This window comes from Felis catus, chromosome X (genome assembly GCF_018350175.1).
Source record: "Felis catus isolate Fca126 chromosome X, F.catus_Fca126_mat1.0, whole genome shotgun sequence".
Taxonomy (NCBI): Eukaryota; Metazoa; Chordata; class Mammalia; order Carnivora; family Felidae; genus Felis; species Felis catus.
Window position 1 is genome coordinate 72,213,809 of NC_058386.1, and position 25,964 is coordinate 72,239,772.

At 34.0% G+C, this 25,964-nt stretch overlaps 1 protein-coding gene across 1 annotated transcript in view; it reads left to right on the top strand.

The window, feature by feature from the left end:
* The window catches only part of DACH2 (dachshund family transcription factor 2), a 742,450-nt gene that overhangs the window by 667,421 nt on the left and 49,065 nt on the right, over positions 1-25,964 (top strand). The window contains exons 6-8 of the mRNA XM_019824052.3: positions 5,099-5,271; positions 11,500-11,635; positions 14,176-14,250. Of these exons, the coding sequence (XP_019679611.1) occupies positions 5,099-5,271; positions 11,500-11,635; positions 14,176-14,250 (384 nt within the window). The remainder of the gene's footprint in view (positions 1-5,098; positions 5,272-11,499; positions 11,636-14,175; positions 14,251-25,964) is intronic.

Sequence of the window (25,964 nt, forward strand, 5' to 3'; positions counted from 1 at the left end):
GGTATTTACCCAAAGAATACAAAAATACTAATTCAAATGGATACATGCATGATGTGTATAGCAGCATTATCTACAATAGCCAAATTATGGAAGCAGCCCAAATGTCCATCAACTGATGAATTGAAAAAGATGTGATATATATGTACAATGGAATACTAGTCAGTCATAAAAAATAATGAAATCTTGCCATTTGCAACCACATGCATGTAACTGTACAGTATTATGCTAAGTAAGGTAGTCAGTCAGGGAAAGACAAATACTACATGATTTCACTCATATGTAGAATTTAAGAAAAAAATGAACAAAGAGGATAAAAAGAGAGATAGTGTGGCAAATCAAGAAACAGATTCATAACTCTAGAAAACAAACTGATAGTTGCCAGAAGGGAGTTTGGTGGCAGGAAGGGTTAAATGGGTGATGGGGATTAAGGAATACAGTTGTTGTGATGAGCACCAGGTGATATATGGAAGTGCTGAATCACTATATCGCACACCTTAAAGTAATATTATGCTGTATGTTAACTAACTAGATTTTTAAATTAAAACCAAAACAAAATGAAGTTACATGACTCAACACCAAAAAACAGGCAAGCAAACAATATGATTATAAAATGGGCAGAGAACCTGAATAGACATTTTCCCAAAGGCATTTACAGTGGCCAATATACACATGAAAAGATGCTCAACATCACTAATATTCAGAGAAATGCAGATTAAAACTACAAACATATATCACCCTACACATGCCAGAATGGTCAGTATCAAAAGACAAGAGATAACAAGTTCGGTGAGGATATGGAGAAAATGGAACCCTTGTGTACTCCTGGTGGAAATGTAAATCTGTGTACTAATTCATAAAGCAGTATGGAGGTTCCTCAAAAAATTTAAACCATAAAGATCATATCCAATAATTCCTCTACTGGATTTTTACCCAAAAAATCAAAACATTAAGTGTAAATTTATATTCACCACTATATTTATTGAAGCATTATTTATTATAGCCTAAATAATGAAAGCAAAATGCATCCATTGATAGACAATTGGATGCAGAAGATGATGCAGTGTGTATACATACATAATATAATATTTTTAAGCCATAAAAAAGGATGAGATCTTGCCATTTGTAAAGCATGGATGTACCTAAAGGGCATTATGTTAAGTGAAATAAGTCAGAGAAAGATAAATACCATACGATTTCACTCATTTGTGGAATCTTAAAAAAGAGAAATAATCCAATGGAAAGCAGAATCAGGCTTGTTAGTAATGAACAAGCTGATGGTTTCCATGTGAGGGAAATGGGCAAAATAGGTGACGGGGAGTGGGATATACAGCCTTCCAATCATGTAATGAATAAATCACAGGAATAAAAGGTACAGCATAAGGAATGTGGTCCATGATATTGTAATAATGTTGCATGGTGACAGCTACACTTGCAGTGAGCATAGCATAATGTATAAACTTGTGAACATGTAACGTGGATTGTCAACTACACTTGTAGAAAAAAATAAAAATAAAATTTTGAAGAAATGTGAATGAATATTTATAAGTGAAAAAGCGCCAGTCTGAAAACACAAAATAGTGTATGATTGCACCTATGTGTCATTTAGGAAAAGATATATCAAAGCTAAAAAATTCAGTTCACAACAAACCAAAGAGCTTATACTTTATTTTGGAAACAGTAAGTAGCCACTGAACATCTTAAAATTGGAGTGGAGAGGCAAATGAAATGGTGTTGAAAAACCAATCAGAAAGCCAGGGTACCAAACGGTTATGATAGGATTGGTAGCTGACTGTAGAAATGTGAAGATATTACAGAGGTCAACATGACTTGGATGTCAAATGAGTGTGGGATTTTAGGAGTATTAGCGTTTTACTGAAGTTTATAGTCTTAATAGCTAGAAAGAGGTGATGCTATTTACTTACATAGAAGTTGTAAGATTTGCTGGAATACCAAGATGCTTTACAAATAATGCTTATAGTAGCTGGCATGATGACCTTGAGGTTAATAGGAAAGAGATGACTCATTTTGGTGATTAAAAAAATGATTTTAATTACCATACTATTCAAAGTCTATACATTTCTGATATGTGACTAAAATGAGCCAGATTCCTGGAGTGTGATGTACTTTTGATGGCTCTTAATTTAATGTTTTCAACTTTGGTAAAAGGTTGACTTACATAGTTCATATTTGCATATGCTTTGCATGTGCAACTCATGTGGAGTCACTGTTAAACTGGCCAGTGATGTAAATATTAGCTTAGAGTCTAGGATATTATAGTCAATTAACAGTTATTGCAGGTCATGATCTAAAAGTATAACATTTAAGTCCTGCATGGTCATTTGAAATGTTGGATTAATTGTATTTTAAAACTGCCAATAGGATGTTAAATTCTGTTTATAGTTTGCATTTAGTTTGCAAGTCAATTGGACTTTAAGTAGGCATATGACTTGATATGGCCAGATGGTGTCTGAAAGATGCTGAAAATCTTTGGAGAGTGAGGAATTATTACATTGTTAAGAAAAATGTAAATTGAACAAAGGCTTACTTAAACATATGAGTGGTAAAGGGAGGCACTGATGGCTACTTTTCATATACAGTTTTATCAATTTTCTACTAAGACTCTGAGTACACAAAGAAGAATTGAAGTCTATAATTATGTTTGGTAAATGAGAGCCTTATATAGAAACCTATTTGCATCATTAATGGTTACTATTATGTTAAGCATAAAGTGAAGATTTCAGGGAAAAGATAAACAGTGATTAAATTAATATGTGGTATACAATATCTTATTATAGCAAAGTCATATGATGAGTATAATATAAAAATGCATATACATCAAAGTAATTTTGGAAGGCCATTTTTTATTTTATTTATTTTATTTAAATTTTTAATGTTTATTTATTTTTGAGACAGAGAGAGACAGAGCATGAATGGGGGAGGGTCAGAGAGAGGGAGGCACAAAATCTGAAAAAGGCTCCAGGCTCTGAGCTGTCAGCACAGAGCCCGACACGGGGCTCGAACTCACGGACAGAGAGATCATGACCTGAGCCGAAGTTGGTCACTTAACCGACTGAGCCACCCAGGTGCCCTGGAAGACCATTTTTAAAATCTGTGCTTACACTTTATTGAGGCTTCTCTAGGAAATTAATAATCACAGGGTAAATTTTCATAACTAAAAAGTTTGGTTTGGTAGATTGCTTCTTAAAAGGATTTGGAGATAGTGAGCCATAAATGAATTAATAGGGGGAAAGTTTAAAATATTTTGTTAATATTCTGTGGGGATATGCAGTCATGGAAAATACAGAGTATGTTCTCCTTGGTTTCCATGCAGAATTTAAGTTTCTAACATTTTTAAATCCTTGTGTATTTTTAATAACAGTATATTTATGGCTGTTTTGGTCACAAATATTAGTGACTATTGTGTTCTTTATATAGGAGTTCCTTTAATTGAGATGATCACTTTAGTTTTTTATGAGACCTGTTAAATGTGTTTTACTACATTGCACAACTTTGAATTTTTTCTGGTTTTATTCAACCATCATTGTTGAGCCCAAGAGACAAACCTTGAATCAATTAACAGAATTTTTGTCTAGCCTGCTTTTTCTCTTAAATGTATGTGTTTTGACAATTTTTATTACTGTTACTGTTGTTTTCAGGAATGATATTTAGGAGGATTCTAATTATACTTTCTGTAGATTCATCATTGTTCACTAGTTTTTGTGATTTTCTTTTTTTTTTTTAATTTTTTTCAACGTTTATTTATTTTTGGGACAGAGAGAGACAGAGCATGAACGGGGGAGGGGCAGAGAGAGAGGGAGACACAGAATCAGAAACAGGCTCCAGGCTCTGAGCCATCAGCCCAGAGCCGGACGCGGGGCTCGAACTCACGGACCGCGAGATCGTGACTTGGCTGAAGTCGGACGCTTAACCGACTGCGCCACCCAAGCGCCCCAGTTTTTGTGATTTTCAAAGCAAGAAAAAATGAGGGAATGGCAAAAAGGATCAAGGGATATTATTAATAGTGGATAATTGCATTTGGGATCAACATAAGCACTGTCCATTGTAGATTTCTATAATCTGCAATAATTTAGGAAAATTATAGGCAAGGGTATTTTAGAACATCTGTTAAAGATTACTTGTTTCTCGGTTTCTGTCCAAATGAAGGCAAGATTACTGTTGAAGCAATAGTTTAAAATATATTATAAAGTGTTATGGTTTACTTATCATAGTGATGTTAACATCCATAATGTTAGGCTAAATTTCCCTAGCCTCTGTTCAAACATGTTTCCTCACAAATCTCAAGCTCATAAGGGGTAAGTAGAAAAAAAATTCAATTTGTTACCCTTTTCATGTTGACGTATCTGTGGCTACCATAAGTATAATGTGGATAATACTTGAAAGATATTAATTGAGAAATTTAAAATACGTGAAAACTATTTCACCTTGCATAAGAAAACAGAATTCCAGACATTAATCAATGATGTTGGTATTTGTTATTAAACTGAAAATACGTTGAATATTTTGATAGGGCATTACTCCTTATTGACAGAATCTTCAAATTAGAGCCAGAGCATTCATTTTAGAGATATATGACTAAAAGTGTAGACCATATTCCAAGTCTTATTTTCTTCAATAATTCTGAAACCTAGACAATCTACATCCTGTCATGCCAGCATCACTATTATATATTCTAAAAATGTGTTAAGTTAGAAGCTGGTAACACATCAATATATTGTAATGATTAAAAAGAAAGTTACTTCTTGTTAAAAAAATGATGTTTGGCTTAAAGATTTTGGTTTCATGAGTAAAACAAATTTCATCTTATAAATACTTTAGGAGTGAGAACAAGAACAAAGAATATTGATAAATAAAAGCTTATGGATATAGGAATGTTTTTTAAATTATAAAGCAATATTAAATCCTAGATACCATTAATTGCCCAAAGAGATACTAGGGTATAATAAAACTTACTTTAAAAGAAAGAGTGAATTCAGATACATTTTTTATTACTTCTACTATAGTATCAATTTTGATGTGATTTTCCTTTGTCCAAACAATGTGACAAATATAATAATTTAACATACACTGTCTCTTTTAGGACTGGATCTGCCATTTATGATGATGCCACATCCCCTACTTCCAGTCAGCTTACCTCCTGCATCAGTTGCCATGGCAATGAATCAGATGAACCATCTCAATACTATTGCCAACATGGCTGCTGCAGCCCAGATTCACAGTCCACTCTCCAGAGCTGGGACCTCTGTTATAAAGGTAAGAATTATGATTTGGAAGAGGACAAAGATTTTAATTACATGTAAATTTTGAGAAAATATTAACATTACCACTGCAACTTCAGTATAAACATACGGCTCATTGACTCAGTTGCTTAGCATATAGATAATATTGATGAATTTTATTTATGACTATTCCTGCTCAGGTAGTTTGTGTTTGTTTGTTTTTATTCAATGACCACAGATCTCACCTTTAATTCTAGCTTCATGTCTTGCAGTCATGAGCACAGTGTGTGAGAGGCATAGAAAGGGTAATGGCAGAGTACAGTACTTTGCTGGGTGAAATAAACACTGTACACCTTTTTGGTGTCTGGAAGGCAATTGTTGAGTAGTATATACCATACAGGACTTGTAAACAGAAAGATCTTAGGTTCAATTCTTATCCTGCTACTTAGCTGAATAACATTGGATATGATATTTAACCTTGTCATAACAAGCATGAACTTTTTTCCTCAATTGTAAACGATATGTCATAGTAATAATCTATCCCAGTTACTTCGTTGGTTGTCCAGAGATAATGTGAGTAAAATAGAGGTTAAAAGCTATGAAACACTGGGGTACCTGGGTGGCTCAGTTGGTTAAGCATCCAACTTCAGCTCAGGTCATGATCTCATGGTTTTTGGGTTCAAGCCCCATGTCAAGCTCTGTGTTGACAGCTCAGAGCCTGGAGCCTGCTTCAGATTCTGTGTCCCCCTCTCTCTGCCCCTCTCCTGCTCGTGCTCTGTCTCTCAAAAACAAATAAACTTTAAAAAAATTCAAAACTGTGAAACATTAAACAAATATTTATTATAATTTATAGTATTATCATTATCATCATTAGAATACTATTTTTTTCAAAATCTCATGACCATTGGCTATTGAAACACAAACAGTATTTTATAATCTGTCCTGATGTCTTCTATTAGTTTGGCATAGGATCTCTTTGCCCTCTCTCCCAGTATCATGTGAACTTTGCTTAAAAAGCCAATATGTATTTTATTTTGGCAAAGAGATAATATAAGTGTATATAGGATCAAAAGAGTATAGTTAGTAAGAGCAACCCATCGATTTGTCCCTTTATTTCTTTTTATATTCAACAAATGTCATATCCTTGATAAATGCATGCTGTAATGAACAATATGGGAAAGAGATAAAGAAAATATAATTAATCTCTATCTTCCAGTACTCACAAACTAAATGTGATATAAACAAGTACCCATTTAATTTGCACAACAAGCAAACAAACTTAACAAGCAACAATTTAACACTGATTGATATGTAGGCTCCATGCCCAACGTGGGGCTCGAACTCATGACCCTGAGATCAAAAGTCGCATGCTCTCCTGACTGAGCCAGTCAGGCACCCCCAATACAGTTGTTATTAAAAGACAACTACACACATGTACACATACATATAAACACATATTTAACATTAATGTATTAATACTTCATACATTCTGTGTATACTACCATATTTCCAAGGATGTAAAGGAATATTGAGGTGAAATAAAGGATCTACATGAAAATGAACAGAGTTGATAATTTAGTGCCAATAAACTACATCCTAAACCAAACTTAGTGTTACACCTTGTATAAAACTGAATATTGACCTTGCTTTTTATACTTTCAAATGATTCAATATGATGAACATCTCCTTTGACCATTTGTGATATAAACCACCCCAAAACGGGAAGAGTATGATGTAAGAGGGTATAATATGTACTAGTAAATAGCATTTTCTATATATTTTTTTAATTTTTAGGAATAATCCTTGAACTATGCACATATATGCTAGAATCTGAATTATTATTGCAGATGATTTTACTAATAGCCTTTGATTTGGGGAATTGATTGGGTAAGTATGTATCAACTTTGGAAATGTCTCTCCTCTGCTACTTTGAATCTGGAGAAGACTTGTAGTGTTTCAGAAGAGCTACAGCTGTTTTCCAAATGAAAACAAATGAAATACGTGAAGGGTCCAAATGAAATACATGAAGAGTAACAGGCTTGTAAAAGTCATAAATGCAAATAAAATTAAGTCATCAATGATTAAAAATGACTGGGACTTTGGAGATGCAATTTTCCTTTTAAATGTCCTTATTTATTTGTTGCAATCACTGTTAACCCTGTATTTGGCAAATGATGAGGACATTATCACTTGCGTTCTCATTTGTAATAAAACAGATTAACTTGCTGTGAACTTTTAACTAGGCTGAGACACAACAGTAGCCACCTAATGAGCCAAAGCACATTGCAGTTAAGTAGCTAAATAGATGCATACTGATTACAGGAATGAAAAATGGATCTGTTTACTTCCAGAAAAGAAATTGTTCATAGAACTATTATTTTAAGAGAAATTAAACATTCCCAGCTACACACACACACACACACACACACACACACACATTTTAACCCCACCTAACTCTTAATCAATATAAGGCACTAAACTTATCTAATACAGTGTATATGGTGAAAAAAAGTCTGATCTCTGCGATACCTTAGGGAAACAATAACAATGACCTGAACGTTGACTGAATTTGGAAAGTGCAGACTATAAAATCTTAAAGCAGAAATAAAACTTCATGCAAAATGTTAGTCACTCTAAATCAAGTTTTCAAAGTTAGTTTATTGTTTTACCTAATATGATGTTGCAAATGTCAAAGAAAGGGGCACCTGGGTGGCACAGTCGGTTAAGCGTCCGACTTCAGCCAGGTCACGATCTCGCGGTCTGTGAGTTCGAGCCCCGCGTCAGGCTCTGGGCCGATGGCTCAGAGTCTGGAGCCTGTTTCCGATTCTGTGTCTCCCTCTCTCTCTGCCCCTCCCCCGTTCATGCTCTGTCTCTCTCTGTCCCAAAAATAAATAAACGTTGAAAAAAAAATTAAAAAAAAAAAAAAGAAAATGTCAAAGAAGGAGTTGAATAGAAAGTTACTTGAGTTCATATTATTTGATCATTTGCTAATTTTAAACATTTGTGGGGGAGGCATCTGGGTGGCTCAGTAGGTTAAACGTCAGGACTCTCAATCTCATAGTTTGTGAGCTCCAGCCCCGCATCAGGCTCCATGCTGACAGTGCAGAGCTGCTTGGGATTCTGTCTCTCTCTCCCCCACTCTCTCTGACCCTGCCCCACCTATGCTTCTGCTCTCTCTCTCTCTCTCTGTCTCAATAATAAATTAATTAAAAAAATAAACATTTGGGGGGTCCACCTTTATAGGATTGTATTTTTTCTCATTTTCATAGCATTTTATATTCATGTAGATACCCTTTCAATTTTTTTTTTAATCAAAGTAAGCTTTCATTTTCTATTAGGCAGAGTGGACAAGAGCAAGTACCACTGTGAGTTGGATTCTCTTGCTTCTCCAAACCATCGATTTTATGAATCACTTAATTTTTTTCTATTTTTATTATAGCAGCATATATTACTGTGTGTATGATTCCTGTTTGCCACCATAGAGTGATTTTGTTTGTTCAGTTCCATTTTTGCCCCATATAAATGCTGTAATTTGTTCCTATCCATTCATTCAGATGCCCATGAAACTTAAATGTAGTTCATTGAATTACATATATATTTTAGCAAATTTCCAATGTTACAATCAAAGACAAATACTGAATGTTCTACATTTTATACACATATTTTGAGAAAGAATCATTGGGGCTATGCAACAGTAAAAGGCAGAGAAATAATTTTGACCTTATATGTAAAAACCCTTGCATTGGTGGGGCATCTGGGTGGCTCAATCAGTTAAGTGTCCGACTTCAGGTCATGATCTCATTGTTCATGAGTTTAAGCTCTGTGTCAGACTCTGTGCTAACAGCTCAGAGCCTGGAGCCTGCTTCAGGTTCTGTGTTTCCCTCTCTCTTTGCCCCTCTCCCACTTTTGCTCTGTCTCTCTCTCTCTCTCTCTCTCTCTCTCAAAAAATGAATAAACATTAAAAAAAAACCCTTGCATTGGTGTGTGTCTGTGTACATATAGTATTCAAAGAATATGCTTTTAATCATGACAGTTTAGTTTGAATTTCACAACGAATGAACTGCTAGTCCTTTCAGAAAATAAAACAATGTGGTACAAGGGCTATATATATATATATATATATATATATATATATATATATCTTGCTGCTTATCCTCATACCATTACTGCAGAATACAAGTATAATTATTTGGGGGAAAAAGTTGATTATTTTATCCTGCTTTGTTTATATGTTTCTTTCTATTTTGTCCTGTATATATAGTGTTACAACTAGGTATTTATCTGTATAGTAATTATAAATGAAATGTATAATTCTGTCTTAAAACATTGTTTTTGAGGTCTGATAACAATTATAATTATCAGTATTTAATTAAGATATAGTACTGCAGCTAATATACTCAAAGTCTACTATTCATTTTACTAAAATTATCAAATGTTAATTATTTGCTAGACAATAATATAAAACACCATGTAAAAAGTGAACCTACTACATTGATGACCATATTAGTGTTTCATTGCTGCTGTAACAAAATATGAAAATTTTGTGGCTTGAAACTATGCAAATTAATTTTCCTGTAGTTCTATAGGTCAGATATCTAACATGGATATCACTAAGCTAAAATCAAGGTGTTGGCAGGGCTGCATTTCTTTCTGTAGCTTCCAGGGAAGAATCTGTTTCCTTGACTTTTCCAACTTCTAGAATGCACCCACATTTCTGGGTTCATGGTTCCTTTCATCCATCTTCAAAGCCAGAAATGTTGCATCTCTCTGATTATTCTCCCATAATATCTGCCTTTGACCTTCCTTTTATGCCTCCAAGTGTGATTTATTTCAAGATTCTCAGTCACGTATGAAAAATCCATTTACCATGTGAGGTAATATATTTACAGGTCTTGGTCATTAGGTTGTGGAGGGGATATTTAGGGGGCCATTATTCTGCCTGCCACAATGAAAGACACTGCAAAATGTTAAGTTCTACTAACGAAATAATAAGCTTTAACTTTCATGCTATTTACTTTTGTATTTAAACAAACAGCAGTTTTATCTAGAGAATTTATAAATTTAAACCTCTCAGGCAAAATCAATGTGAAAATGTATAAGCACATATTTGACAAATTAATTTTTAACATTATTATGATTTGAATACTGATGTTGTAATTTTAGATAATTAGAACAATTAAGAAATTTATTAAGGATGAATTAAATATTTTATAGAACGGACATTCTCTGTCCCAACATGTCTATTACCCATTCACATTTATTGCATAAATGCATAAAACAGCAATTTGGTTATTTTAGTGATTAAATTAAATGAATGATTGTCAGATTTATTCATCAAGTTGTGATGTATAAACATAATGAATAACTTCAGAGATTTATAGCAATATTCATAATCATAAAAGTCTTGAGGACTATTAACAGTTACTGAAGAGCTATGTAAAATAAATATTTTATTTTTATTCAAATTCATTATTCAAAACTATAAATGTCTAAACAATACTAAGCAATTGATATTCATAGGTCTTAGTTTTAGTTTGCAAAACCATCATTGTGTACTGTGATTACCAAACCATTTTGCTGGGAGAATTCAAAATAAATTTCTAAGGTCTGATAGAGGAGGTGTATACTGTTTCTGTAATTTTTATTTGTGCGGAAAGACTCAACGTGTACCAGATGCCACTATTTGTGATTTTTATTCCTAGGTTTTCAAGTGTTTACCTTAGGGATATCTTAGAGAGGGGGATCACCCTCCATGCCTGGTATATACTTTATATAAATATAAACGTTTACAATAATAATATTCTTCACTGCACACCTATGTTCATAATATAGAATGCATTTCTTTTTTCATTATTACATATTTTATTCTGACATACCATTATATTAATAAAATCATCATTAAAATGCCAATCTTGGCTATTACATAAATGATACAGTGAATAGGTTCATAGGGAAATATCAAGGTAAAATTTTAATGTATTTCTTAAGAAAGAAAATGGAAATTAACTTTTCTTAAACCTCTAACATATATCAGCATCATGCTTATTGCTTTCACCCTCTCTTATTAAATTCTCATAATATCTCATTAATTTTGCAAGAAAAATATGTATTTGTCTAAAATTACATGTTAAATACCAGGTATCATGAACATGCCTGCTTTTGGGATAAGGGAGAGGTCAACATTTCAAATATCATGGACTCAACCAACATGAAAAACTTGGTGCACAGATGATATTTCCTTTTGTGTCTCCTTTTGTGTCAGGAACGGATCCCAGAGAGTCCTTCTCCTGTTCCCTCTCTGGAAGATAATCATTGTCCTGGGAGTCAAATTTCCTCCCACCCCAGCAGCAGTGTGTCCAGTTCTCCTTCTCAGATGGATCACCATTCAGAGAGGACGGGTAAGTATCTCGCCCAAAACAAGGAATTTAAAGAAATTCTTTCGGGAAATTCGTCATTAGTCAATAGAAATTGGAGAAAGAAGCTGGGGAGCTGATGCCTCCCTAAAAAATGGCTTTTTGAAGTGGCCTTTTTTTTATTGCTAAAGCAATATGAACAACAAAATGAAACTTAAGGTGTTATAAGTTTCTTCTCAGAAAGGGCCTTTATTTACTGTGTCACTGGATTCCAGGGGAACAATATGATGGGATTTTTGTAGAATATATGCTAGTTCAGTATGTTGGTATATAACAGTTTATGTGATACAATATACTTGCTACATTCACAGCATCCTTTGAATAATGAAAGATAAAATATATTTTAAACAGTTGATCATTTAGAATGATTAAAAAGTGAATCAATATATAATTTGCTACAATCTCAATAATTTAGATCACAAGTATTTAACATGCCTTTCCCTTTATTTTTTTATCATCTCACAAGTCTTACACCAGAGATACTATTCCAGAAATACTATAGTGTTATTGTCAGTGATGTTGCATATGGGAGACTTGAATATAGCCATAGTTCCAGTGGTGACTAGCTATGAGAATGTAACTTGGGTATGTAACTTAACCATTATGAATTTCTTTACCCAATATATAGAAATAATTACTTCCTTGCCTAAGGCACTGGATTTTTGTGAGATAAAATGAAATAATATGTGGAAAAACACTTCAGAAACTTAAAGTGCTAAGGGAATGTGAGGGACAAACACTATTTTTCTCTGTGTGGCTTTACCTTGATTGTTTATCATCCCTTGCTGTCTGATTTTACTCAGGTATACAGATGTTACCATATTGTAACAAATTCTCCTTTAGTATATAATAATTATGAACCAATTGAGTTAGGTAAAATATTTGTTAATATTATGTACCTACACAATCCAATTTCCTAAATATCCATTTCATTTAGGAAAAATTATTTCTGCTTTTCTTTTAGCCTTACTCTATATGGATGTTCATTATGTAAACTCTACATTTTTACACATGGTAATAGTGATTGCTTTAAGCCTCTTCAAAATAATGTTTTGGTGGGGGGTGAGGGGGAGAAGAGTAATTTGAGGGATTAGTGGAGGTGTTAGGTTCCAAATTTGTGTTAGGGAAGGATGAATATGATTTCTCCCTTGTGGAAATTCATGCAAGTCTCACTTAGCCTGTCAATATTACACATTGTTTATGGCTCATAGTATGTCCAATGAATCTCAAATCAGGCTCCCCATTATAATTGCAAATTCTGTGGAGCATTTACAAATCTGGATGATCAGACTACATGCTCAGAGTCTGATTTACGTAGTCTGGAATAAAGCATGGCAGCAGCGTTTTGTTTTTATTTTCAGTATCTCTTCATCAGATTCTAATATGCAGCCAGAGTTACGAATCACTGAGCTAGAACTTGCAGCTAGTGACCCTAAGGAAGTAAATTTAATTCCTGGAAGAGGTGACAGATCTTCTAGCTTTACTTTGTCACAGCTTTTGGACACAGACGACCTGATTATTACAACATTGTGCAACTGATTCAAGGGAGACTGAACAAGGCAAGCAGATATAGCCATAAGACCATTGATGAATCAATAAACCAAAACACACATTATTCTGTCAGGATAATCTTTGTATTGATGAGAGGTGGGAGAGAAAAAAAGAGAGATTATTGAGTGCTGTCTAAAAGCAAAGCAAATAGGGAAATATATTTTGTGATAGATACATTGTAAGAGAATGATATCTTACACTTAGAAGTAAAATCAAATATTTTCAAATCAATGTAGTATTCTTAAAAATATATTAACCACGTAAAACATTTCTTATTGCACTGGCAGTAATTAGGCTATCTAAGCACATTCCCAGTTGTACAGACATGATAGTGAGATTGTCTCTAAATGAATACAAATATTTAAATGTTTCATTTATAGTGACCATATTTTATTTATAGAACATTATGATATTTTAATAAAATATAACAAAAATGAATTAAATGATCAAGTATGAAAATTGGCATGTATTTCTCTTTCAATAGAAATATTTTGTGAAGGAGCATTTATAATAATTACCAGAAAGTTAGACTTCACCTCTTAATTTTGCTGTATATATTTGCAAAAACTTTATAAGGTGAGTTAAATGCATAATTATTTTAAACTCAAGAAATTAAGTGATAAATTCTTTCCAGAAATACTTTGGAAAATATATTATTAATTATTCAGGTAAATAGCTAATTTACATATGTATTTTAAAAGAGGAAATATTTAAAATGATTTAAAGAAAATATGTGGGCAATTATATATGTGCCATATATTAATTCCACTTTAAAAATTCACATGATTAAAGCAGCTTATCAATTTTTAAATTATATAATCATCAGACCAAATTTCTCCACTGTTTCAAAAGTAGAGGTGTATACAATTCATGTTACTACTTATCAGAGTAAAATAGCTATTTATGTAATACTTTTATGCCTTTCTTTTGGGTACTTTGCAAAAATATTACTCAGTTATATCTTTTCTTTATAGTCATGATGCCCAACAATAGAGAAGAACTTATTGTTGATCAGGATAATGTACCCACCATCAAAAGGGATAATAAAGGTAAAATAATTTTTGCTTATGTGGTTGACATATAAATATTAGATAGTAACTGAATTAACATCCCAGTACTGTATACTGCATCCATATTTCCTGAACAAAATAGATTTATACTGTCTTTGCATAAATTACTATAGTAGTAAAAAAATTATGTTTACCGGAGACTTGTTTATTTGATGTTCTAAATTACATGTCAGCCTAAAGTTTTTCTGTGCCTGTGGTTGGAGATTTTACTTTAAGCCCTTTTATTATGCCTGATCAGAGACATCAGACTCTCTTTTTATTACATATTCACTTTGTTATCCATGTTTAAGTAACTCACCATTTGATAGTTATGTTTGAAAAACTGAGTTGCTGCCATGGAGAAGAAATATTCCTCTCAATTATGAAAAGAGGTTTTTAAAATATATGCTAATCTGGGCATTTCAAATGAAAGCCTAACAAGTTACTCCAGCAAAGTATTTATCTGGAAATGCAGATAGATATGATGGTAATCTAGCTTTTGATCCACTGAGATACATGTATATCTCCATAGTATCCACTTTTTTCTTTTTCTTTTTTTTAATATGAAATTTATTGTCAAATTGGTTTCCATACAGCACTCAGTACTCATCCCAACAGGTGCTGTCCTCAATACCTATCACACACCTTCCCTTCCCTCCAAGCCCCCATCAACCCTCAGTTTATTCTCAGTTTTTAAGAGTCTCTTATGGTTTGCACCCTTCCCTATCTGTAACTTTTTTCGCCCTTCCCCTCCCCCATGGTCTTATGTTAAGTTTCTTAACATTCACATGAGAGTGAAAACATATGGTATCTGTCTTTCTCTGTATGACTTATTTCACTTAACACTCTCCAGTTCCATCCACATTGCTACAAATGGCCAGATTTCATTCTTTCTCATTGCACGTCGTATTCCATTGTGTATATAAACCACAATTTCTTTATCCATTCATCACTTAATGGACATTTCGGCTTTTTCCACAATTTGGCTATTGTTGAGCGTGCTGCTATAAACATTGGGGTACAAGTGCCCCTATGCATCAGTACTCCTGTATCCCTTGGGTAAATTCCTAGCAGTGCTATTGCTGGGTCATAGAGTAGGTCTATTTTTAATTTTCTGAGGAACCTCCACACTGCTTTTCCAGAGCGGCTGCACCAGTTTGCATACCCACCAACAGTGCAAGAGGGTTCCCATTTCTCCACATCCTCTCCAGCATCTATAGTCTCCTGAATAGTTCATTTTAGCCACTCTGACTGGCATGAGGTGGTATCTCAGTGTGGTTTGATTTGTATTTCTCTGATGAGGAGTGACGTTGAGCTTCTTTTCATGTGCCTGTTGGCCATCTGGATGTCTTCTTTAGAAAAATTTCCGTTCATTCTTCTGCCCATCTCTTCACTGGATTACTTGTTTTCGGGTGTGGAGTTTGGTGAGTTCTTTATAGGTTTTGGAAACTAGCCCTTTGTCTGATATGTCATTTGCAAATATCTTTTCCCATTCCCATGCCTTTTAGTTTTGTTGATTGTTTCCTTTGCAATGCAGAAGCTTTCTATCTTGATGAGGTCCCAATAGTTCATTTTTGCTTTTAATTCCCTTGCGTTTGGAGATGTGCTGAGTAAGAAATTGCTGCGGCTCAGGTCAGAGAGGATTTTTTTCCTGCTTTCTTCTCTAGGGCTTTGATAGTTTCCTGTCTCACATTCAGGTCCTTTATCCATTTTGAGTTTATTTTTGTGAATGGTGTAAGAAAGGGGTCTAGTTTCATCCTTCTGTATGTTGCTGTCCAGTTCTCCCAGTACCATTTGTGAAGAGACTGTCTTTTTTCCATTGGATATTTTTTCCTTCTTTGTCAAAAACTAGTTGGCCATACTTTTGTGGGTCTAGTTCTGGGGTTTCTATTCTATTCCATCGATCTATGTGTCTGCTTTTGTGCCAATACCATGCTGTCTTGATGATTACAGCTGTGTAGTAGAAGCTAAAGTCTTGGATTTTGATGCCTCCTGCTGTGGTATTCTTCTTCAATATTACTTTAGCTAGTTGGGGTCTTTTGTGGTTCAACACAAACTTTAGGATTGCTTGTTCTAGCTTTGAGAAGACTGCTGGTGCAACTTTGACTGGGATTGCATTTGAATGTATTCATTTCCTTGGGCAGTATTAACATTTTAACAATATTTATTCTTCCAATCCATGAGCACAGAGTGTTTTTCTATTTCTTTGTATCTTCTTCAATTTCATTCATAAGTTTTCTATAGTTTTCAGCACGCAGATCTTTTACATCTTTGGTCAGGTTTATTTTTAGGTATTTTATGATTCTTGGTGCAATTGTGAACGAGATCAGTTTCTTTATTTGTCTTTGTGTTGCTTCATTATTAGTGTATAAGAATGCAACTGATTTCTGTACATTCATTTTGTATCCTGTGACTTTGCTGAATTCATGTATCAGTTCTAGCAGACTTTTGGTGGAGCCTGTTGGGTTTTCCGTATATAATATCATGTCATCTGCAAAAAGTGAAAGCTTGATTTCATCATTACTAGTTTTGATGCCTTTTATTTCCTTTTGTTGTCTCATTGCTGATACTAGCACTTCCAACACTCTGTTAAACAACAGCCGTGAGAGTGGACATCCCTGTCGTGTTCCTGATCTCAGGGAGAAAGCTCTCAGTTTTCCCCCATTGAGGATCATATTAGCTGTGGGCTTTGCATAAATGGCTTTGATGATGTTTAAGTATGTTCCTTCCATCCCGACTTTCTCGAGGGTTTTTATTAAGAAAGGATGCTGAATTTTGTCAAATGCTTTTCTGCATCAATTGACAGGGTCATATGGTTCTTTTCTTTTATTAATGTGATGTATCACGTTGATTGATTTGTGAATGTTGAACCATCCCTGCAGTCCAGGAATGAATCCCACTTGATCATGGTGAATAATTCTTTTTATATGCTGTTGAATTCTATTCGCTAGTGTCTTATTGAGAATTTTTGCATCCATATTCATCAGGGATATTGGCCTGTAGTTCTCTTTTTTGGCTGGGTCTCTGTCTAGCTTAGGAATTAAAGTAATGCTAGATTCATAGAATGAGCCTGGAAATTTCCCTTCCCTTTCTATATTTTGGGACAGCTTGAGAAGGATGTGTATTATCTCTGCTTTAAATGTCTGGTAGAATTCCCCTGAGAAGCCATCTGGTCCTGGACTCTTTTTTGTTGGGAGATGTTTGATAACTGATTCGATTTCTTTGCTGGTTATGGGTCTGTTCAAGTTTTCTATTTCTTCATGTTTGAGTTTTGGAAGTGTGTGGGTGCTTAGGAATTTGGCCATTTCTTCCAGGTTGTCCAGTTTGTTGGCATATAATTTTTCATAGTATTCCCTGATAATTGTATCTCTGAGGGATTGGTGGTAGTAATTCCATTTTCATTCATGATTTTATCTATTTGGGTCATTTCCCTTTTCTTTTTGAGAAGGCTGGCTAGAGGTTTATCAATTTTGTTTATTTTTTCAAAAAAACAACTCTCGGTTTCATTGATCTGCTCTACAGTTTTTTAAGATTCTATATTGTTTATTTCTGCTCTGATGTTTATTATTTCTCTTCTTCTGCTGGTTTTGGGGTGTCTTTGCTGTTCTGCTTCTATTTATTTAGGTGTGCTCTATTTGGGATGTTATTAGGTGTTTGTATTTGGGGTTTTTCTTGTTTCTTGAGATAGGCCTGGATTGCAATGTATTTTCCTCTCAGGACTGCCTTCACTGCGTCCTAAAGCATTTGGATTGTTGTATTTTCATCTTCATTTGTTTCCATATATTTTTAAATTTCTTCTCTAATTGCCTGGTTGACCCGTTCATTCTGTAGTAGGGTGTTCTTTAACCTCCATGCTTTTGGAGGTTTTCCAGACTTTTTCCTGTGGTTGATTTCAAGCTTCATAGCATTGTGGTCTGAAAGTATGCATGGTATGATCACAATTCTTTTATAATTACGAAGGGCTGTTTTGTGACCCAGTATGTGATCTATCTTGGAGAATGTTCCTTGTGCACTTGAGAAGAAAATATATTCTGTTGCTTTGGGATGCAGAGTTCTAAATATATCTGTCAAGTCCATCTGATCCAGTGTATCATTCAGGGCCCTTGTTTCTTTTTTGAGTCTGTGTCTAGATGATCTATCCATTGTTGTAAGTGGGGTATTAAAGTCCCCTGTGATTACCACATTCTTATCAATAAGGTTGCTTATTTTTGTGATTAATTGTTGTATATATTTGGGGGCTCCCATTTTTTGGTGCATAGACATTTATAATTGTTAGCTCTTCCTGATGGATAGACCCTGTAATGATTATATAATGCCCTTCTTCATCTCTTGTTACAACATTTAATTTAAAGTCTAGTTTGTCTGATATAAGTATGGCTACTCCATCTTTCCTTTGACTTCCAGTAGCATGATACATAGTTCTCCATCCCCTCACTTGCACTCTGAAGGTGTCCTCAGGTCTAAAATGAGTCTCTTGTAGACAGCCAACAGATGGGTCTTTTTTTCTTTTTCCATTCTGATACCCTATGTCTTTTGGTTGGAGCTTTTAGTCCATTTACATTCAGTGGCTTTAATGTAGAGCTCTAGATAAATGACTCTCAAATCATATCATTACTCTGCTAAAATTCTTCCATAGTTCACACTTGTCTTCTAACATAAATATTTTCCTGTCTGTAGCATTCAAATTTTTAAACACAGTAGTGTCCTGAGAAGTGTTTATTAATCAATCAATCAATAGCCCTGATTTGCAGCATTTAACAAATTCTATGGTGTGAATTCTCTTGCTGTGGCCAATTCCAAGCTAACAAGGTAATGCCACTGAATGCAGACCTGATAAGAGATGCTAATAGTCATTTTCAGAAGCTGGTGTAAGGCCAACTCCAACAAACCACTGCTTGTGCCACCAGTCTTCAAATTCTATCTTCAGTCTTATCTTGTGTTTTTGCACCAGGTTAGATTAAAATTATTTTCTGAATGTGCACCACACATTTCTTCCTGAATGACTTATACATTGTTATTTTGTTTATGCCATTGGCTAAATTTAGAAAAACTTCACACTCCACCTTTACCTACTGAGATGCTAATAAGCTTTTCAAGGCCCAATTCCTCAGATTTTCCTGGTATTCACATGAACTTACTCTATATTATATTCTTTTATGAATTGCTTTTACTAATTCCAAACATCACTATCTATTGTACCACCAAGATTTTAATATCTCGAGTCCAGGAAATTGTTCTTCTTTCCAGAGTCTTGGCCAGGTCCCTAATATCTGCAGTTGAAATAAATTAACTGCTGATGGGCAAATCAATATCTCAATTGTAGCTGATCAGTATGATGTAATGTATTCTAGTGGTACATTTAAACTCTCTCCCTCCTCATTTTGTAAAGTAACAGAAACATGTTTCCTAAAATAGATCACCCATACCTCAAAAAAACAGTTGTTTAACCTTCTATAGACTTGACCTGTTTACAATGAATCATTGCAGTAGACAATTGTCTTTAATAATTAATTTAACATTAGGGATTTAACTGACTGTAGAATTTCACTATTTTGGGGAAATTAGTACCATTGAACTCCTGTGCTTTTTCTACTTTTAGGCTGCATAAATGTGAACAGAAATTAATTCATTGGCTAGAACCTCACAAGCAATATTTATTTCTGATAATGCTGCTAATTTGTATTTTACTTGTGGCATTGTTTAAGCATATATTTCTCTCCTTCCTCCCTAATTTAAACAAAATGCCACAAAGAAAGGAATGTACCTTAAGTATTCAAATTATATTTGCATTTTTCCTAGAAAGCAAAAAAGGAGAGCACCTGCCAGAAATGTAGGGGAGTAGATACTCTGAGAATCTATTTGTATAAATAATTAGAGTGCAAGCTTTTATAGAATTTTCCTTCTGGTACTATTAACTGAATTATAGGGTAGCACACTAATGTCAACTCTTTTTTTTTAAGGCAAAGTCTTTTTTTTTAAGTTTACTTATTTCAAGAGAGACAGAGACAGCGTGAGCAGGGGAAAAGAAGAGAGAGAGAGGAAGAGAGAGAATCCCAAACAGGCTACATTCTACCAGCTGCAGAGCCCAACATGGGGCTCCAAACCACAAACCATGAGATGATGACCTAAGCCAAAATGAAGAGTCAGATGCTTAACCAACTGAGCCACCCAGGCACCCCACTGGATGACAACTCTTAATTTGACATTTTCTGTTATTTGCTACTCTGTGAATTCTCCTTGGCCAATTTGATTCTGAGGCTAACTCAAGTTGTCTAGGCCATATGTATCTTTTTTTTTTTAATTTCAATGTAGTTACCATACAGTGTTGTATTCATTTCAGTTTTACAAAATAGTGATTCAAAAATTCCATATAGTACTGACTACTCATAAAAATAAGTCTACTCTTAATCCCCTTCACCTATTTCACACAGCCCCCACCCACCTGCCCTCTAGTAACCATCTGTTTGTTCTCCATAGTAAATAATCTATTTTTTTGGTTTGTTTCCTTTTTTTCCTTTGCTCACTTATTTTCTTTTTTAAATTCCACGTATCAGTAAAATCATATGGTGTTTGTCTTTCTCTGATTGGCTAATTTGTTAAGCATTATACTCTCTAGATCCACCCATATTGTTGCAAATGGCAAGATTTTCTTTTTTATGGCTGAATGTATACGTGTGTGTGTGTGTGTGTGTGTGTGTGTGTGTATTGTTTATCCATTCATTTACCAATGGATTCTACTTAGGTTAATTCCATAATTTGACTATTATAAATAATTCTGCAATAAACATAAAGGTGCATGTATCCCTTTGAATTAGTTTTTTTGTATTTTTTGGGTAAATACCCAGTAGTGCAATTACTGGATCATAGGGTAGTTCTATTTTTAACTATTCGAGTTACTCCCATACTGCTTTCCACAGTGGCTGAACCAGTTTGCATTCCCAACAGTGGAAGAGGTTTTACCTTCTTCGGCATCCTTGCCAACACCAGTTTTTTCTTGTGTTGTTGATTTTAGTAATTCTGACAGGTGTGAGGTGATACTCATTGTGGCTTGGATTTGCATTTCTATGATGATGAGTAATGTTGAATATCTCTTCATGTATCTGTTGGCCATCCGTATGTCTTCTTGGAGATATGTCTGTTCATGTCTTCTGCCCATTCTTAAATGGATTATTATTATATTTTGGTGTTGAGTTATACAAGTTCTTTATGTATTTTGCATGCTAACCCTTTATCAGATATGTGATTTGTAAATATTTTCTCCCATTCAGATCTTCCCTTAGTTTTATTGATTATTTCATTTGCTATGCAGAAGGTTTTCATTCTCTTGTAGTCCAAATAGTTTATTTTTATTGTCTTTCCCAGGCCTAGAAGACATATTTACAAAGATGTTGCTAGGGTTGATGTGAGAGAAATTATTGCCTGTGCTCTTTTCTAGGATTTTTATGGTTTCAAGTCTCACATTTAGACCTTTAATCCATTTTGAGTTTATTTTTGTGTTTGGTGTAAGAAAGTGGTCCAGTGTCATTATTTTGCATGTAGCTGACCAGTTTTCCCAATACCATTTATTGAAGAGAATTTTTGACATTGCATATTCTTGCTCCTTTGTTGAATATCAGTTGAACATATAACTGTGGGTTTATTTCTGGGCTCTTTATTCTGTTGTATAGACTTATGTGTCTATTTTTTAAAATTTTTTACTGTTTATTTTTTTAGAGAGAGAGAGACAGAGCTTGAACAGGGGCGGGAAAAAGGGAGAGAGGGAGACACAGAATCTGAAGCAAGCTCCAGGCTCTGAGCTGTCAGCGCAGAGCCCAATGAGGGGCTCAAACCACAAACCATAAGATCATGACCTGAGCCGAATTTGGATGCTTAACCAGCTGAACTACCCAGGTGCCCTTGTGTCTATTTTTGTGCAAGTAACATACGTACACACCTTTGTGTAAGTTTTACTACTACACCTTTGTAATATAACTTGAAGTCTGGAATTGTGATACCACCAGCTTTGTTCTTCTTTTTCAAGTTTGCTTTGGCTATTCAGAGTCTTTTGTGGTTCCCTAGAAATTTTAGGATTATTTGTTGGGGTCTGTGAAAAATGCTGCTGGTATTTTTATAAGGATTGCATTAAATGTGTAGATTTTCTTGGGTAGTATAGACATTTTAGCAATATTTGTACAATCCATGAGCATGGAATGTCTTTCCATTTGTTTGCATTGACTTCAATTTCTTTTATCAAAATGTTATAGTTTTCAGACTATGGGTCCTTCACCTCTTTGTTTAAATTTATTCTGAGATACTTTACTATTTTTAATGCAATTGTAAATGGGATTATAATGTAAATTCGGTTGTAAATGTTTTCTTCATTTCTCTTTCTGCTGCTTCATTATTAGTGTCTAGAAATGCAATGGATTTTTGTACATTGATTTTGTATCCTGTGATTTTCCTGAATTCATTTATCAGTTTAATAGTCTTTTGGTGGAGTCTTTTAGGTTTTCTATATATAGTATCATGTCATCTGCAAATAATGATAGTTTTACTTCTTCCTTACCAATTTGGATGCCTATTATTTTTCTTTTCTGAGTACTGTGGCTAGGACTTCCAGTACTATATGAAATAAAAGCAGTGAGTAGACATCCTTGTCTTATTCCTGAGTTTAGAGGGAAAGTTCCTAGTTTTTTGCCACTGAATATAATGTTAGTTGTGAGTTTTTCACATAAAGCCTTTGTTACGTAAATATATTTTCCTCTAGACCTACCTTGTTGAGGGATTTTATCATGAAACATGTTGCAGATTGTCAAATGCTTTCTATTTCTATCATCTATTCAAGTGATCATATGGTTTTTATTGTTTTTCTTATTGATGTGATATATTACATTGATTGATTTGTGAATAACGAACCACCTTGTATACCAGGAATTAATTCCACTTTATCATGGTAAATAATTTTTAATGTATTTTTGAATTCAGTTTGCTAATATTTTGTTGAGGACTTTTGCAGCTATGTTCATCAGAGATATTGGCCTGTAGTTCTCTTTTTTGTGGTTTGTTTATCTTGTTTTGGTATCAGGGTAATGCTGGCCTCATAGAATGACTTTGGAAGTTTTCCTTTCTCTTCTATTATTTTGGAAAAGTTGGAGAAGAATAGGTATCAACTCTTCTCTAAATGTTTAGTAGAATTCACCTGTGAAGCTGACTAGTCCTGGTCTTTGGTTTGTTGGGGTTTTTGGATTACTGATTCAACTTCATTGCTGATAATTAGCCTGTTCAAATTTTCTACTTAGTTTTGATTCTGTCTCAGAAGGTTATATGTTTCTAGGAATTTATCCATTTCTTCTAGGTTGTCCAATTTTTTGGTATATATATATTTATATTTATAATATCCTCTTACAGCCCATTGTATTTATGTGTTGGTTGTTATTTCTCCTTTTGTTTCTGATTTGTTTATTTTATTTCCCTCTTTCTCTCTCTCTCTGTCTCTCTCTCTCCTTTTTTTAATCAGTCTAGCTAATAGGTTTTTCAATTTTGTTGATTTTTTTTAAAGAACCAGCTCCTGGTTTCATTGTTCTGTTCTATTGTTTTGTTTTGTTAGTTTCTATATCATTTACTTCTGCTCTAATCTTCTATTTCCTTCTTTGTGCTGATTTGTGTTTTATCTGTTCTTCTTCTAGCTACTTTAGGTATAAGTTTAGGTCATTTAGTTGAGATTTTTCTTGCTTCTTGAGGTAGTCCTGTATTGCTACAAACTTTTCTCTTAGAAATGCTTTTGCTGCATTCCAAATATTTTGCATACTTGTAATTTCATTTTAATTTATTTTCATATTTTTTAAATTTTTTCTTTGACTTCTTGGTTGTCCCATTCATTGTTTTGTGACCTAATATGTGAACGATTCTGGAGAATGATCCATGTGCACTTGAAAGGAATGCATATTCTGCTATTTAGGATGGAATGTTCTGAATATATCTATTAAATCCATCTGGCCGGATGTGTCATCAAAGACACTGTTTTCTTCTTGATTTTTTAAATTTAAATTCCAGTGTAGTTAACATACAGTGTTATATTCATTTCAGGTGTAGAATAACATGATTCAACAATTCTTTACATCACCCAGTGCTCGTCATGACAAGTGCATTCCTTGTTGATTTTATTTTGAGGATCTGTCCATTGATGTAAGAGGCGTGCTAAAGTTCCCTACTATGATTGTATTACTGCCTATTAGTTCCTTTAAATTTGTTATTAACTGTTTTATGTATTTGGGTGTTTAATGTTGGGTGCAAAAATATTTACAATGTTATGTCTTCTTGTTGAATCGTCCTGTTAATGGTTATATAGTGTTCTTCTTTGTCTCTTGTTACAGTCTATGTTCTTAAGTTAATTTTGTCTGATATAAGTATTGCTACCCTGGCTTTCTTTTCACATCCAGTTGCATCATAAATGTTTCTCCATCCCCTCACTTTCAATCTACATGTATCTTTAAGTCTGAAGTGAGTCCCCTGTAGGCAGCATATAGATGGTTCTTGTTTTATTATCCATTCCATCACCCTATGTCTTTTGATTAGAGCATTTAGTCCATTTATATTCAAAGTAACTATTGATAAGTGTGTATTCATTCCTATTTGTTTTGTGTTTGTTTTTGTGAAACTTCACTGTTCCTTTTTTCCCTTGCTCTCTTCTCTCACTATAAATTGGCTTCCTTTAGTGATATACTTGGATTCCTTTCTCTTTATTCTTTGCATATCTACCACTGGTTTAGTTACCATTAGGTTTGTACATAATGTCTTTTGGGTATAATAGTCTATCTTTTTTGGGTGGGTACAGTAGTCTATTTTAAATTGATAGGTGCTTAAGTTTGAACCCATTCTTTACTCCTCTCCTCCTCACATTTTAGGTTATGTGGTGTCACACTTACTTCCTTTTATTTTGTGAGTTCCTTGACTGATTTTTAAAGATATACTTATTTTACTGCTTTTGTTCTTCCTACTTTTCTTATTCTTACTTATGGTGTTTCTTTTTCACTCATAGAATGCCCTTTAACATTTCTTGTAGGGATGGTTTAGTGGTCATGAATTCCTTTAACTTTTGTTTGTCTGGGAAACTCTTTCTATCTCCTTATATTCTGAATGACAGCCTTGCTGGATAGAGTATTTCTGGTTGCAGTTTGTTTTGTTTTGTTTTGTTTTGTTTTTGTTTTTACTTTTAGCAGTTTTAATATATCATGCCATTCCCTTATGGCCTCTAATATTTCTGTTGAAAAATCCAGTGATAGCCTTATGGGGTTTAATTTGTATGCAACTGTCTTCTTTCTCTAGCTGCTTTTAGAATTCTTTATTTATCACTGATTTTTGCCACTATTATGTGTCTTGTGTACCTCCTTGGGTTGAATTTGTTGGGACATCTCTGTCTCTCCTAAATCTGAATTTCTGTTTCCTCCTCCAAATTTGGGAAGTTTTCTGCTATGATTTCTTCAACTAAATTTTCTGTCCCTTTTTTTCTCTCTTTTTCTTCTGGGATCCCCACAATTCACATGTTATTATGTTTGATGATGTCACTGAGTTCCCTAAGTATATTATCATTTTGCATATTTTTTCTCTCACCTGCTCAGCTTGATTAATTTTTTTATTATTCTGTTTCTCAAGGTCACTTATTTGTTCTTCTGATTCTTCTAGCCTACTCTTTATTCAATCTAGTGTGTTTTTAATTTCAATTATTGAGTTCTTCA